We start from the raw sequence: 17,723 nt of genomic DNA on the forward strand, positions 1-17,723 counted from the left end.
ACAATTGCATTTGTAAAATATTTTGTAACTTTTACTTCACATCAGTTGATAATAATTAATGTTCTTTACTTTGAGGTTGCAATGTAATTAATTTTATTTTGACTTTGAACTTTTTTTGTAGATGGATCATTGTCGTGACGATTACCGTGAACTCCTGCAATTATCATCGGTATTTTTGAGTGCTACTACCACAAATATTACATTTAAGCGTCCTGGAGCCGTCCATCATGCAAGGTGGATGGCTAAAGCAATATATAGTTTAAAAATTTTTTTATTTAGAAATGAATTTCATCTTACTAAATCAGAAATAGCTGGATTACGAGAACTTAGTTTATTTATCATAATATTCTATTTAAAAGCTTGGTATACTGCACCGTGCGCTATAGCAGCACCTAATAATGATTTAACTTCAATTAAAGAATTAATTTCATATAAAAAATTTAATAATACTATTTCACGGGCATGCTCAGAAAAATTAGCCGATCACTTGTGGTATTTAAATAACGAGTTGTCTGTTTTATCTCTCTTTGACGAAACTGTTTCAGTTGAAACAAAAAGAAGAATAGTTCATGCTTTAAAAAACTGTGAAACCAATGAAACTACAACGAGTCGTTTTATAATCAATAAGAAAAATTTAGAGTCATTATTAAATAAATATCTTAGTCAATTTGTATCTATGAGATCGATAAATCTGTTTAAATCGTTTGATTTGTCGTATGATTATATTGATGAGGATGTAACTTTGTGGCCTCAGAATCTAAATTACAAAAGAAACTTGGAGTATTTTGAGAAACTTCAAGTTGTAAATGATGTAGCAGAACGCGGCGTGGCATTGATAGAGCAGTATAATCGATGCTTAACGAAAAATGAAGAACAGCTTCAGTATTTATTGCAAGTAGTGACAGAACACAGAAAACGATATCCTAATTGCAATAAAAATAATTTTATAAAACTGTAATATTTTCAAGTTAAAAAAAATTTTATGAATTGTTGTTAAATATTGTTTTTTGTTATAAAGAATTGATTGTTTAATAGAATTTATTAGTATTTGGTAGAAAATAAAATAAATTTGTTATAAAAGAGACCCAAAAATCATTTGTTTGATAATTTTAACCTTTATATTTATGTATTTGTACTTTTTGTGAGTTACGTATGGAGTAAATAAGCAAAAAAAAATTAAAATCTCAAATTAACAGAATTTAATTGATTTTACAAAAAAAACAATATCAATATAAAGTATGATTTTTTTTTGCAATTCTATTGGAAAATATTTGAAATTTTTGATTGGTGTTATTTTTGATTGCAAATATCTTTGAAACGGTTGATCTGACGAACTTTGACCTTTAGACGTTTTTTGTAAAGCGTGAAATTTCCTATAAGACCTCTCTCTGGGATATTGCGTAAACAAGCCATTCCGAAGTAATTAAAATTCAAAAATAAAAAAAAAGTTTTCTCGTGTTATTTAAATAGAAAAATTACAAATAAATTGAGGCAAACCTTAATATTAATATTAAGGACTCTAATAGGCGCCAAAATTTTTGTTTTTAAATTTACTTTTAACTTTTCAACACCATTAAAAAAAAAAATTTTTTTTTTTTTTTTTGAAACACCCTAATACATACAGATGTACGGACACCATCGTAGGGATAGTCAGGGAAGCTTCCTGAGACCTTGAAACGTCGAGATCTAGTGAAAACTCAATTTTTGCAAAACGGAGTAAAACCAATAACTTCCCAATTTTCGAAAATTTTCTATTTTCTTAGAGCGAAGTTAAAAAAAAAAAATTTTATAAACATATTGTAAAAAAATTTAGTGTAAGTCGAAACTTATACTGAACATGGAAAGCTATTAGGGGCTATCCATAAATTACGTAAGCATAATTTGGAGCATTTTACAACCCCCCTCCCCCTATGATAAGCATTAGTAAGATTTTGAACTGATAACACCCCCCCCCCCTCTGAAATCTTACGTAAGATATACATCAATTCTGGGCTTTAAATAAGTTAAAAAATATTTTGAATTTAATATTTAATTACTTTTACTCTTTTTATATGTATTATAAAACTTTGGTTTAATTAATAAATTATTAAAATTAATAATGCACTAACATTGAAACAAAAATAAATAAAATAATATATTATACTGATTAAATCAGTAATTGTAATATAAAATATTTAAAACAGCGTAATGAATTTTGAGTTATAATTAAACTTCAACTTTCTGTCCATGGTGAAGCAATCCAGTCTTCAAAATTTTCTATTACTGGTATGTCATTCGTTTTTTCTTCTTCTTCTTCTTTTGATATTTCTTCATCTACAATAACTTCGTCTTCAGGGAGCCATTCAATGGTATTGTGACCACATGATTCTAAATCATGAATACACAAAATTTCCCCTGGACGTCGTGCAGCTATTGCAAATGGCCTAACTCTAGCAGACGTTCCAGCAGGCATTTTACCATGACGATTACGCTTATGAAGATGTAAATTCTTTTCAGAAGCGAAATAAAGACTACATACTGAACATGTACGCTTGTCTAATACTTTCTGCACAGATGGACAATAAAAATCATACGGTACTTCTCGACTTTTACAAGGTATGGAAATTTTCAAAGCTAAACGTACAAAGAGATTACAAAATTCAGCATTTTTTGGTAGATCATCAGTCGCAACAGCTGCTGTTAAAGAATTTTGATTCTGTTCAATTAAAATAGGTGGAGGGAAAAATCCACTTGGTAGTAGAGTGCCCAACCCACTTCGTAACTTGCTACAACAATTTAAATCACCACATTTAACCACTTGGAGAAAATATTGGGACTCACGTACATGTTTATCGTACCAATCCTGAGGGATAGGTGGATCAGTTATCTCCTCCATTTTAGTTGGATGAATAAACGTTGACACAACTTCTTCACCATCAATCATTGTTGAACTCCATATGGATGCTAAAATTTTACCAGCAGCCGCAAAATTTTGTAATTCCAGATCCTTGTCAATTGTCCTACCTCTTGAGTCAAGATGAGATCCAAAAGAATCATGTGGTAATACTAGTCCTGATAACTGACGACTGAGTGGAGCCATTCGGCGTTCTACGCGATTAAATGCGCTCCGTCCAGGTGCATTAGTCGCATAAAAAATTGCATCTAAATCATTTTTTTTAAAATGTTTGATTGCTTCGGCGATAACTTTTCCATATCGAGGATTTTCGTCAGGTCCTCCATCGACCGTAAAGATAACAATAGGTTTAACTGTACCATCAGATGTTCGAGTTAAGTTTTTGAATGCATCTAGCTCTAATAAACGTGTAAAATCAGCAGCGTGTGAAGAAGCAGTGGATGAAGAATGTTTTCCACTTCTAACAGACACATAAGTTGGTCCGCTATAAGAAACTGCACTAGGATCCCCCATGCCTTTGGGACTTATTTTACATCCTGAATAAAAAATCAATCAAATTTTATATCAATGTGAAATATGTCTAGAAAACATTTTTTTATCATTCTATTAAATTATTCTAATCTAAAAAAGAAGAGATAACTTAATACTATCTTTTTTTCCATACCTGCAATGACCGAAGGAATTAATTTATGCCTTTCAGCAACAACCCAGTCATGATCTGGTAATCTAACCCGGTACTCCATACTCATCAAAAATGGTGCTTGATGATTAGCAGCTGTTATACCTATTGGTACTCTGGCTTTGTCATCCTACAGTTGTAAACAATTATCATCTTTAGAAATACTGTCTTTATTAATCATAAACAAATGTTAGTTATAACAAATCTGAGAAAAATTTTTGTACATTACCTGAGATAAAAATATTACTTGGTCTGGTCCAAGCAAAGAAGCTAACGATTCCAGAGATCGAATCGTTGATGTACAAAACAAGGCATCTTTATGAGTCTTGTGTAAATCAGCAGTTGGTCGAGCTAATTTAACAGGGGCTGTAACAATATGTTTTTTCCCTTCGAGGGTTTTGACATTTTTAGGTTGAAGACGAAGATAAGTTGCGCTTCGTGAGAGCTGAAGATCAGTGGCTAAGAGAGCTTGATGAAGCTGGTCTAAAGTTTTGCACGTAGTACTTGTAATCGAACGTCGACGTGGATCTGCTGCGCTTTCTAGATGGACAATTTTCAAAATATAATCAATTATGAGTTGATCACTTAGTCGTGGTCTGCCTGGTTCTTCATAAACAACAAGATCTTTTTGTTCTGGATTTTGAGCTTGTAAAGCCAACAATTTTTTTTTTCTCTTAGCTCTGAACTTTTGTTGATAGGTCGCATTATTTTGAAGACGCTTAAGTTTGCTCGTTTCACTAGCAATTCTTTTCTTTAAAACCTGAATATTTTTGTCTGCATTACAACTAGAAAGTCCAATGTCTCGTGATAAAATATGGTTACTTAAATTTTGATTTAAACAATTAACTGTTGTTTTAACATTGTCCTGTGACGGAGTAGAGTAGATTCGCGGACGTATCTTAGAAACTTCTTGAGACGTAGAGTCATGTGATGTACTCGGCACGTTATGTACTGTCGTAGAACCTTGATGTACATTGGTGCTTACATCATGGACAGCTAACACGAGAGATTTTGATGATGATTCAATTGAATCTGGTTTCGAAGTTGGCTTGGTCGGCGTCGATTCAATAGCAAGTGACTGTCAATTGATTTAAATCAAAAATTAATTAGAAATTTTACTAAAACTATTCAGATGAAATTCATCACTTTAAACAGTTATATTAGATATTAATAGTAATTAAAATTATTATTTTAATCAATGTTCAATACTTTACTTACCGGTGTTTGAAAAAAATTGTGTAAAGTCGCTATTTTTTTTTTTGACGTATTTTTTTTTAATTCATCAATTCGAGCATTAATACAATTTTCAAATCTTTTGTTGTCTTTTTTATATAAATCTTTGTCATTTTTCCAAATAGCATTAACCTCATTTTGACAAACACCACGGGCTTTCGTGGGATAGTAAGCTACGTATGCTTGAAAAAACAAATGGTGCAAGTTACTGGCCATCTTATTTTTTAAAAGATAGTAATTGACGACACATTGAACAATAAGTTTGTTTAAATTATTGGCAACAAAAATAAAATATTTGGACAGTCTTGTCAGCTTCGTTCTTTCTGCCTTGTTTTAACAACTTATAACCAAACAAAACTGTGTGTTACATTATCGATAAAATTGAATTATCGATAGAGAATCTTAGTAGAAAAGTAATTTAAGTTACCGACTACCGAAATAATTTAAAAATTTTGCTTACGTAAGATTTGTCTACTAGCGCCCTCCCCCCTAAGTAAGCATGCATAGAGATTCAGCTTGACCCCCCCCCTAATGAGTGCTTACGTAATTTATGGATAGCCCCTGTCTACAAAATCAATTCCAACATCCAAACCACAACCTGACTCATAACATATTCCTTCCTTGCGAACAGCTTTATTAGGCGAGGAGTTATAGGCTGAAATTATGGTTTTAAATTTTTTCGACTATGATGACGCGTATATCAGAACCGTAATTTCAGCCTACAAGTGGTATTTTTGTCCGCTTTCACCAAAATTAGGCTGAAACCACAGTTTTAGAACCATAAATTGAGCCTACTGAGCCTACATCTCTACCGTAAAAAAGATCCTTATTGGTTAATACGATTTAGGCGAGGGGAAAGAAAGGAAAGGGGAAAGGATTCAGATGAAAATGGCTGCTGTTAGCGGCATGCTATGTCCGGCGCATGCCATTTGATAAAAAATGATAAAAAAAAGGATTTTGTCAATGTCATATCTATATTTTATTCATATCGTAGAACTATCGCAAATTCAGACTGTATGACTCTTAATTTAAACCTAACATTCGCTAATTATAGAAATAACATGAAAATCCGTTCTAACCGAGATTCGAACCCGAGCCGCGCGCTTGCCAGACCAATAACTAACCCCTACACCGTAAGACCGATGAGTTGATTTACATCTCATCATTCTCATAAACTAAATTTATATGGTGACGATTTTTCTGAAATTTTTGAATCTTTTTCTACCCTATTGAAAATAATTTTCAAAATTTTTTCAAATTTTCTTTCCCAACCAAAAAAAAGTTACGAGTTATTTAAAGAAAAATATGTTTTTTTTTTTGTTAAATAACCTTAACTTTTTTGAAAATTGACTTATTGAGATGTTTTTTTTTGAAAATTTTTGTTTTTAAATGTACTTTTTAGAAAAAAAATGAAAATAATAATTTGGATCCATATTCAACGTTTTTTTTTAAACTTTCGGAAAAAAAACAAAAATTTCGGGAAGTGGCATTTTTTTTTCTTACTATTTTTTTTTAGAAATGAAAAAAAAAATTTTTTTTTTAATGTTTGTTTTTTGTTATAGCACTAAAAATTTTTCAGCAGATTTAGAAAACTTCAAAATCCGAGAAAAAAAAATAAAAACAAAAATTAAAAATAACAATCATCGAAAAGATTTGATTATTATTTTTCAATGAAGTCAGATCAAAAATTAAAAGAAGCATTCAATTTTTTTTTTGTATTTTTTTTTCCAAAACTACATGCAACAACAAAAAAATGAAATTGTTGTTTGATCCATTTTGGAGCAACGCATGAACTTTCAAAAATTTTGAGGCAATTAATTTCAAACAAAATTTGTTTGAAATTATTTTCATTTACACAGAAAAAAATATTTTTGTTGAATGATTTATAAACAGTAGACTTGAATTGAATGTGATTTCATTTTTTTACACGTTTAAATAATTTACATATCCTAAATTCAGGAGAATTTGAGTATTTTCTCACTATCAGACTATAGTTTTGAAAAAAAAAAAATAATCCAATCTTATCGATGATTGTCATTTAAAATTTTTTTTCTCGGATTTTGAAGTTTTCTAAATCTGCTGAAAAATTTTAAGTGGTATAACAAAAAACAAACATTGAAAAAAAAATTTTTTTTTTCATTTCTAAAAAAGACAATAGAAAGAAAAAAACTGCCACTCTGAAAATTTTAGGAAATTCGCAAAAAATACTGGTTTTTTATAAAAAAAATAAATCGGAAATCAAAAATGAGCATCATCCCCAAATTTTCGTTTTTTCCAAAAGTTAAAAAAAAACGTAGAATATGAATCCAAACTATTATTTTGATTTTTTTTTTCTGAAAAGTACATTTTAAAACAAAAATTAAAAAAAGAAAACATCCCAATAAGTCAATTTTCAATAAAGTTATGGTTATTTAACAAAAAAAAAACATATTTTTCTTTAAATAACTCGTAACTTTTTTTTGGTTGGGTAAAAAAATTTTAAAAAATTTTAAAAGTTGTTTTCAGTAGGGTAGAGAAAGATACAAAAATTTCAGGAAATCGAAAATCGTCGAGGTCAAGAGTGGTCGATTTGGCATGAAATGCCCCATATATAAACCCTAATATGCTAACGATAAACATTAGAAAAAGTTTAATTAAGTTGAGATGTTATTGCTTATTACCGTCCGTATATTTTATGGATTACTGATCAATTGTTGCAACATTAATTACAATAGTCATAATTTTTATTTCAACTCTACACTTAAAAAATTTTTTGCAAGGATAAAAGTTAAAAATTTTCTAAGTCCAGTTTTTTGATTATAAAATTTTTGCTATTATAAAAATATTATATGTTCTAAAAAATAAAAAGATGGAAACAACCTACAGACCCTCGAGGTAGGCTTTTTAGGCTCAAAATACAGTTTTAAACTGTGATTTCAACCTTAACAGCCTATTTTTAGGCCGATGAGAGTGAAAATACAGTTTTAAATTTCCATGCAAACCTAACAACAAAAGAAAGGAGGCTTAAGAGGCTCAAATCATTTTTTTAATTTTGACTCGGGCGACGTTTTTTAAACTCAACCGTTTGTGCTTGAGCCTTTCGTCGGCATGAGATTTCATCTTTTTTCATTCGATATGTCATTGATGACTTCGTTGTAGGTGAATTGTTCATTTTGCACGCCTCATAGCGCGAAGTTCGTGAGGTTGTGCTTTATACTCGACTCGTCAAGGTTAAGCAATTTTGTGATCTTTAAATGCCTCTATCACAACCATATTACACTTATACAATGATATAAGTAGATGTACACCGAAAAAACACTTAAACTAAACCATCTTTTACTTTCTAAAATCATTTCATGTTGTTATTTTGAAAAAAAAAAAAAAACATTTTGAAAAAAATTTTACGTGGACGTCCGGATGTCACCCCATTTTGGATGTACCAACGATTACTCCCGAACAAATTGATATTTCAAGACCGGACCTTACTTATTAGTTTAAGAATTCGATGAACTGGGTCCGTATTTCATATCAGTGGCCTACGTATTTTTTTTTTTTAATTGAATTTTTATTATAATTCATTACGATACAACCGTACAAAGCCAAACGAACTTTTCTTATTTGTCACGTGAAAACTATGTCGCCACTTGATCAAGCTAGATTTTTTTTTAGACTACGTGCTCATATGACAAGAAAAAAGGGCGCCGTAATTTAAAAAAAAAATAAAAAATATTCTGTAAGAAATTACTTAATTATAATTTTTTTTTTTAATTAATTACACAATTAATTTTTTTCTTAAAAAATGAATCAGCGTTATTAGGCGTGCACTTTTGGATTTTCCAAACTTTTTTTGTTAACGCTATCAATAGATACATGGCCAAGATTTTTATGGATTATCGCTGCACTTACTCGAATGTCATTCGACGATGATCCTCCATAATGAAGATGTTTGGGAGCAGTGCTAGCAATTATTTTATTGAGAGACTCATTAGCTTGACTAGATCCACAAGGGCTTAGTTTGTCAGCAACGTTAGCAAACGAATTAAAAATAGCTTGAAGCTTATCTTGACCTGAGGGGTTGGATAAGCCTTTACCTCCAGGCGAAATTTTGTGACTATAATTTTCTGGATCAAGCTTGTATTTGCACCAATCACCACATGCTGAATGATTGTCACAAGCGTGAGAAACAATATTCAACAGACCAGCTTTCGTCGCTTCAATATTATTCTTGTTTTTTTCTAACACACAGCTAAAGCAATATTTAAAGTATTTTACCAATGGTGTTGATAATTTCATTGCGTACAAACATTTACTTAGTTTAGAAACGGCATGGTTTTTGTCGCTCCATTAGTGAATTTCATAACCAGCCTAATTACGTAAATTTGCAATTGTACTTGAATCATCTTCAATCAAGGTACCAAGCCTGACATTGACTTCTGTAAAATGAGGGTTGTTCAGAAATATTTGTTTCGCCATGTCAGCTTCCATAGCTTTTGAACAAAATAAAATTTATCGTACATTTTCAACTTGAATTAAATAATATAATTTATTGAATATATTTTATCTAGAAGAATAAAATATGTAATTAAATTTCTTTAGTTGTCATAATAGAGATACACACTGGTATATATATATGTTGTGAAATGGGAGAAATTTTCCATGTCAAAAGATTATTTTGGTTAATTGTTTAAATTTATTTTCTTTATTATTTAATTATTTTGGCTCAGCTGAAGGAAAGCAGAGATTCGACGCGACTGTGTCGCCCCAAACGGTCTCCTGATCAGAGTGCGAAGCTCGAGGTAAGACAGGTGGGAGGGAAAAGCGCCGAATTGGAAAAGTATGCGTGAATGAGTGTGAATATCGTAAAGAGTATGATAGAGTGAGAGCAAAAATAAGTTAGAGCGATCAGACGAACCCGAAAATTTCACGGAGCCATCAACGACCAGCGTGACATCTGGAGGAGGACCACGGCGAGAGCGAAGCAAAATTTGAAACCGACGAATGACGACGGCGTTTGAGCAACTTGAAGTCGAGCGAGGCACCATCTGGATGCCGTAAGCCGAACCGAGTGACATATCGACCAATCATCGATCGCAACGGAGTACTGGACGCACCCCGTAATACAACGGCTGGCTAGAAGAAGCCGTGAGCTGATTGGATAAGAGTTTTTGGAACGAACCGAAAAGTAAAGAGCATGTGTTGCCGAGGAGGCAGCCAGATTAACAATCAATTCTGATCTGGACGCCGTGTCTGTTAGTCGCACAAATTCCGCTACAAGCATTAAAATAGTTTACAACGCAATTAACCACCATTACTGAGTTAAATATTGCACATTGTTAAGTATTATTTTACGATTGTACTTTGTCGAAGCGATTGTTCACGGCCACTGTGTGGATTATCGCCGAGTTACGATTAATAAGTATTATTACGTGCACGTGAGAGATACCATCGCCGAGAGATCGACGCCAATTCGCCAGCCTTCCCGCCAATTAAGTTAGCGCCTTTTGACGAGCCAACACCGACTTCAAGGAGTTTACTGCGGTCATAGGGTGAGTTTGATCGATAATTATAGCTTCAGGGTGTCCTCACCGCGACATCGCGATCAATTTTAGTAAATTTCACCAGTTTGATTTTTGGTGTAATTTTTGTATTAATATTTTTTTTTTTTTTTTACGAAAGTAATTATTAAATTCCTTTCGAATTATCGAGACGTGTGTGACGACACTCTGAGGCCCGGTACCATTGGGTTGTGTGAACTTGTGTGTGTGTTCGTGACCTCACCACGTGGGAATTAATGCCATGCTTTCGATCCGTGTTGTTTATTTTTGTGGTTACTGAATTGGACGTTCGATAAATTTGGAGTTGTTACGACAACTAGCCCGACCGACGCACCATCTCCGAGCGCGAGCCCAAATTACCTCGAGCTTCTTCATTTACCCTCGACTTAATTGATTTACCGACCGTGAGTGTTACCTGCCGCGAGCCACCGAAAATTTGAAATATTTAAGTGTGTCAAAATTAATTTCGATGAATATTTGAATTTTTCTTTTGTTGTTTTCGGCGACAATTGAACTTATTGTTAGTTATAAATAATTAACTTACTCAGGCGTTAATTTTTTTTTATTCATTTTTTTCTTAAAATTGTTTTATGGTTACGAACGATCAATTTGAGAGTAATTAATTGTTCATTCAGTCGCATTAATGATTATTACCCAACTCAAGGTTAATTAATTGTTTAATCATTAAGTATTATTACTTTTGATCTAATTTAAAATGAATTAAATTGTTTATTTCACCGCACAATTTGAAGAAAAATAAGTTGTTTATTCCGCTGTATAATTAGTTATAAATTAATTTGAGAATTTTGTGAGCCGATGACGGACCGAAGTTCCCGTAACGTGAGATTGAAGCCATATTAAAGCAAATTTTAAGGGAGTTGGGAAAGAACGGATAGGGGAAAGGGGGGACCTACTCAGTGGGAATTTTTTTTTTTTTTTCTTTTTTTTCCGTAATTGAAAAAATAATCAGACAGCCCAGACTGGGAATCGAACCCAGATCTCTCGGTTACGCGCCAAGGGCTCTACCAGTTAAGCTATCCGAGACAAGTACTGACTACTTTATTCAGTCACGTATAATTGCTAGACGACCCGTAACCGAACCGAACGACCCTTTTCGATCAATGCATCAATGCAATGTATGCGCATCTACTGAACGGCTATGGCGCTGTCGTCAGTGTAAGAATGCGTATTATCGCTCGAAGGAACACCAAGCTGAGGATTGGCTTGTTCACCTCTTCATTTGCGCACCGCCTAACGAACGAACCCGAATATTTCGAGAACTTGCTGAGGAAGTCTGTCCGACGAAGACTGACGGGAATGACCGACGACCGTTCGTGGACGTTCAAATTGGAGAACGCACGATTAAAGCACTGTTAGACACCGGAGCTTCCATGACGTGTATCAAGGAAGTCGACGAGCGTAATTGGGTCTACGGACTAGGCGCTCGCGTCCGACCCACGAACAAAAAGACCGCTGCCGTAGCTGATGGATCAGTCATGTCGATACATGCTCTTACCTTTCCGCTCGTGATTAACAACGAGATGCGACCCGTCGAAGTCCGAGTAATCCCGAAACTGAATTACGATATGATTCTCGGCATGGATGCTATTGCCGCCTTCAAGATCTGTTACGATGGATAGACTGGACGCTGGTGGACGAAACGAACCGACGAGCTGTACAATTAGAACTTAAAAACGTACCTTGATGGAAGGGACGTCGCGGCAATCGTCGAAATTACGCCTGAGCAACAAAATGCTCTCGATGAATTGCTCGCTCGTAAACTGCCATCAGTGAAATACACTGGTGAAACGACATTCACGAATTTGATGACTCATACGATTGATGTACAAGGCCACGACCCGATTCGACAACGCAACTACCCGACGTCACCGATTATCGAGTCCAAGATGTGCCGTCAAGTAGACGAATTGCTTGCTGCGGGCATCATTGAGCCATCGACGAGCGTCTGGGGCAATCCAGTAATCATGGTAAAGAAAGCAACCGGCGAATATCGAATGTGCTTGGACTTTCGACGACTAAACGCCATTTCGAAACCGTGCGCATACTCGTTACCTTTGATGACTTGGATTCTTGATCAACTGAGCGGAGCTAAATTTATTTCTAAGATCGATCTGAAATACGCGTATCACCAAGTAAAATTAGACCCCGCAAGTCGCGAATACACCGCGTTCTGCGTTCCAGGCCGAGGTATGTTTCAATACGTTGACATGCCGTTTGGGTTGGCTGGAGCTCCACCGCATTTCCAACGACTCATAGACAAAACGTTAGGACGACGACGCGGACTTAAGGTCTTTGGCTATCTGGACGATTTGATTGTCGTCACGGAAACCTTCGAAGAGCACGTGGATGCTCTGAACGAAGTGTTCGATGCCTTGAACGAGGCAAATTTGAAAATTAACGTTGACAAATGCGAATTTTGCACGGACGAGGTCCGTTATCTAGGTTACCGCGTAAACGAACAGGGCCTGCTTGTCGATCCAGATCGGGTAAAACCGATGCTGGACTTCCTGAGACCGAGGAACATGAAACAAGTGCGACGATTTCTTGGGATGGCGTCGTGGTATCGACGTTTTATCTCTGACTTTGCGACTATTGCCGAACCGTTGACGAGACTGACGAGTAAGAAAGTCCGTTGGACTTGGACTGCCGAACAAGACACCGCATTCGAAGCCCTGAAAGTGGCGTTGGCCACGGCTCTAGTGTTATCGTGTCCCGATTTTTCGAAGACCTTTGTGTTACAGACTGACGCTAGTGCGACTGGGTTAGGCGCTGTTTTAACGCAAGAACACGAGGGTGGTGAGAAAGTTGTAGCTTACGCGAGTAGGATCATGAATAAGGCCGAAAGGAACTATTCAGCCACAGAGCGTGAATGCTTAGCCGTATTATGGGCATGCGAACATTTTCGCCGATATTTAGAAGACTATCGCTTCAAAGTGATCACGGATCACAGTAGTCTTCGTTGGCTGCGTGATCTAAAAAGTAAGACGCCTCGGCTGAGCCGATGGGCGATGCGATTAGCTGAATATCAACATCCGATCGAGTATCGTAAGGGCTCGTTAAACGATGTCCCCGATGCCTTGTCCCGAATGTTCGAACGCGACGAATTCGACACCGACGATGATATCTGCGTGGTCGACGAAGAACCTGAACCTGGTGATGTACCAGTTGCTGAGTTAGTTGATGACTGGTACACACGACGCAAACGAGACGTATTGGATAACCTGAGACGATGGAAAGGATGGCGAGTCGAGGAGGACCGCCTGTACCGCTTTAAGCCGAATCGAATGATCGCGCAGGTCGTCGAGGACCTGGACGCCTGGAAACTAGTTCCACCAAAAGCCGTGCATTGGGGCATAATCGCCGAGAATCACGATCCACCTGAAGCTGGTCATTAAGGAGTCGAGAAAACGGCTAATCGAGTCGCAGTCGACTATTACTGGCCAGGAGTGGACGAAGACGTGCGTAAATACGTCGCCGAATGTCCCGTCTGCCAGACTGCGAAGGTTTCGCAGCAACCACCCGCTGGACTAATGTGTCGACGAACCGTTCATACGCCTTGGACAGTTGTCGCCGCCGATTGTATGGAATTCCCGGCCAGTAAGAACCAATTCAAGTACATGGTCGTATTTCAAGACCTGTTCACAAAATGGATTGAACTATGCCCGATTAGGAAAGCTGATGGACCAACGATCATTCGAGAATTTGATAAATTGATTGTACATCGTTTCCGTTATCCCGAAGTGTTGCTGACCGACAACGGTACTGAATGTGCGAACAAATTGATGGAGGAAGTCGCGTGCGCGTATGGAATCCATCATTCCCGAACACTACCGTACCACGCCCAAGCGAACCCTGTCGAACGCGTCAATCGAGTTTTGAAGACGATGATTATTTCGTACGTCGATTTAGATCACCGACTATGGGACGAACATGTCCACGAATTTCGACACGCGTACAATACCGCTGTTCACAGCTCGTCACACGTATCTCCGGCCATGCTGAATTATGGCTGGCAACCCAGACCGCCGAAATACTACCGAAAACTGGTCGAAGGTGACATAGACATCCCCTGCCCTGACACAACCGCTTGGGAGAACCGTCTGACTCGACTGACTCAACTTCACGACCTCGTAGCCGACAATTTAGGGCGTAGTTTCGAACGCCAGGCCCGCTATTATAATCGTCATCATCGAGATGAGCGCTTCGCCGTCGGAGATGTAGTCCGAGTTAGACAACACGTGTTGTCCCGAGGGGCCGATCGTTTCTCGTCGAAACTCCCGCGTAAATACTCCGAAGAGACGTACACCGTCTCGGCCGTTATATCACCTGTCGTTTACGAACTCACTGATCAAAATAGTCGAAAATTTATAATGGGATTTCGCCGGCACTGGCGTCGACAGGGACACCCCATCTCCACCATCTCCCCCATCTCCACCATCTCACGGACACCCAGACGGTTCTTCCTGCTCCAGAAATTTCCAAGCTTCGTTTCTGAGACTTAAAATTGCATACCTAAGCAGCAGCAACCGAGCGCAATTTACAGCAATTTGTTTGTCGACAAATCGAGCCAACGCTTGGACTTTGCCGTGTGTTCCAAGATCCGGATGTTTCATTAAAAATCGAAAAATTCGTTTTTCGTCATATTGTTGCAGGAAACTATTTTTGTCATTTTTTTATATTTTAGATAAAAATTATCACAATTAATAAAAATTGTTCACAACAAATTGTTAAATAAATAAATGAATAAATTGTAGACGAAAAAAATTTTTTTTTGCTAATGTATTTCAAAATGCTAAGTATGATTTTAACAAAAAAAAAGAAAAACAATTCCTTAATAATTTATTTAGACAATAAAAACATTGAAAAATCGATTTAAAAAACAATAAGATATTGTTTTTAGGAAAAAAATTTTTTTTTTTAATTAATTATTTTCTTACGCTAACAATATGGTAAAAAAAATTTTTTTAAAAATAGTTCATAAATCCATTTGTTCATAAAAAATTGATAAACAAAAGACGTAAACATTACTTTTTTATTATTATAATATGCTTTTAACTAAGAAATGAACAACGATAATAAAAAATATGAAAAAAAAATTTTTTCAACTATGACTTCTTGCTTTTTAATTTTTTTTAAAACTTCAAAAAATTATAACTAACAATATGAATAAATTAAAAAAAATTTTTTCTCGTGATCGCGTCAAATATAAATATATGAAAAGAGCTCTACGAAGTAAAAATTTTATAGACCAACTATTTAAACATTTTTTGTGGACTGCTATACCAGCTGAAACCCCCAAAAATTTACTTAATTAATAATAACATCACTTTTTGAAAAATGAACTTTTTGATATTTTTTTCAACGACACCTTATTCGCCAAACTGTTTAGATTGTACCTCAATTTTTATACATTTTATAATACATATTTAATACCCTAAAAAAATTATTCCATGCTATCAACTCTTGCGAAGTCAGTTACAGCCGCGCGGAACCTAATTTTCATCGGCAAATTAAAATTCGTAATAATGGAGCTAGAACTTCGGGACTTGAGACTTTTTCATCAGAAATTTCCTCCTCTTTTTGGCCAAAAAGATCCGAATCTTGTTTGCGATTACCGCTATCTCTTTTTAAGTGATAAATGCAAAATAAAACTGCTTTTTTTGTTTTTTTGTTAATAACTATTGCAATTTTTGTTGGCAGAAAAAATCCTTAAAATCTTTTTTTTTCAAAACAATATTCCACGTTGAATGAGCCATCGGACATATTTATTCGAAACTTGGAACGATTTTTTGCAGGTTTTCAACTTCTCGACTAGGCTACGTAAGTTCGTAATGGTTTGACAGTGAATTCATTGTGATTTCAATATAATTTTACTGTAGTTTTATGGTAATCTGACGGCCGTTAAACTGTAACTCTACAGTAGCAAATCTACACGTGTAATCGCCGGAATTCAAATTTGAAAACTGATCATGATAAAAAAAAAGCTATATCAAAAAAATCCTACGCTGCTGACAAAAATATTAATTTGATTCAAAAGAAAAATCTTTAACATAGAGAAAAAATTATTTAGCTAAGACAATATTCTTCGTTCAAGTGAATTTTTAGACTTTTTGGATATTTTTTTCGAAAATTTCATTTAATAAAAAAATTAACATTTTTGAATTTTTTTTTGTCTGAAGTGCTCTAATTTTGATTGAATTTAAGAAAAAATAAATTTGAACGTTCAAAAAAATTTATTCACGTTGGTTTCAGTATTTAAGCAATTATCAATTACTGTCAGAAAAGACATTTAATTTTCACGCTAAAAAAAAATTGTTGAAAATATTTAACAATTCGATTTCTCGTACGAAGAATGCCTTTATTTCGCAAAAGTTATTTTTTCCGTCAGTGTAGATAAATGTGATCACATCAGGCTATATCTAATATTAAGAAGGTTAGTTTCGAAAACTATCCGGCGGAAGGAGCATGATCGCAAAAATCTTTCTTAGTAGGAGAGTCATACTTGAAGTGTTCGAAAAAAAAGATCATTTCCTACTCTCGTTTAGAGTTGTGCCCTTTGATGGTTTTGGTTGGGCCACAACTAAAACCAATGTTATTCCCATTCGACATTCTGAATGTCGTATTAATTATCTAGAAAACAAAGAAAATTTAAAACTTTAAGCAAATTCATATTAAATGCTCATATGTAGCTCAATATTATAACCCGATCAATTTCGATGTGCTCGGTATTACTGCTAAAAAACCATGATGGAATAGCCGCAGATCCACAATAAATTTGTATTAAAATTATAAGCTAGTTATTCGCTCCACGATGATTCTTTTGGTTTAAGATTTTTTTCTCTTCAGTTAAATTAATATTTTTATCAGCATTAGATTTTCTTGACATTGTTTTTTTATCATGATCAGTTTTCAAATTTGAATTTCGATGAGTACACGTGTGGATTTGCCACTGTTAAATACGGTTTAACGATTGTCAGATTACCGTAAAACTACAGTGAAATCATAGAGAAATCACTATGAATTTACTGTGAAATTATTTCGAACTCACGGTCTTACTACAGTCGTTAGATTATGAGTTAATCATAGATTCACAGTAAAATTACGGTGAAATCATGGTGAGATCACCATAAAACAACAATGAATCGACCGTAAATCTACCACAGAATTACAATGAAATCACTACTAAACCATAATGAAAATATGGAACAAAATGACTATGAATTCACTATGAAATTACTGTGAACACAGTGATTCTACGGTGAGAGTGATTTTACTGTGATTTCTCAGTAATTCCGAATCTGCGAGGGAACCCATGCGCACCGTCATCTTGGGTCCTGACTTTAGTTGAATAAATTGATTTTTT

The 17,723-nt window shown here is 34.9% G+C and overlaps 1 protein-coding gene across 1 annotated transcript; it reads right to left on the reverse strand.

Moving 5' to 3' along the window:
- Positions 1–2,188: 2,188 nt before the first annotated feature.
- On the reverse strand, positions 2,189–9,269 carry LOC123272182. The gene is made up of 5 exons (XM_044738900.1): positions 9,158–9,269; positions 8,691–9,019; positions 3,802–4,650; positions 3,558–3,702; positions 2,189–3,429 (listed from the first exon to the last, which is right to left on the reverse strand). Exons 1-5 carry the CDS (start codon positions 9,267–9,269, stop codon positions 2,213–2,215), a joined length of 2,652 nt encoding a protein of 883 aa, XP_044594835.1. The 3' UTR covers positions 2,189–2,212.
- Between the last annotated feature and the right edge of the window lie 8,454 nt (positions 9,270–17,723).

The sequence above is a fragment of the Cotesia glomerata genome, linkage group LG1 (assembly GCF_020080835.1).
Source record: "Cotesia glomerata isolate CgM1 linkage group LG1, MPM_Cglom_v2.3, whole genome shotgun sequence".
Lineage (NCBI taxonomy): Eukaryota > Metazoa > Arthropoda > Insecta > Hymenoptera > Braconidae > Cotesia > Cotesia glomerata.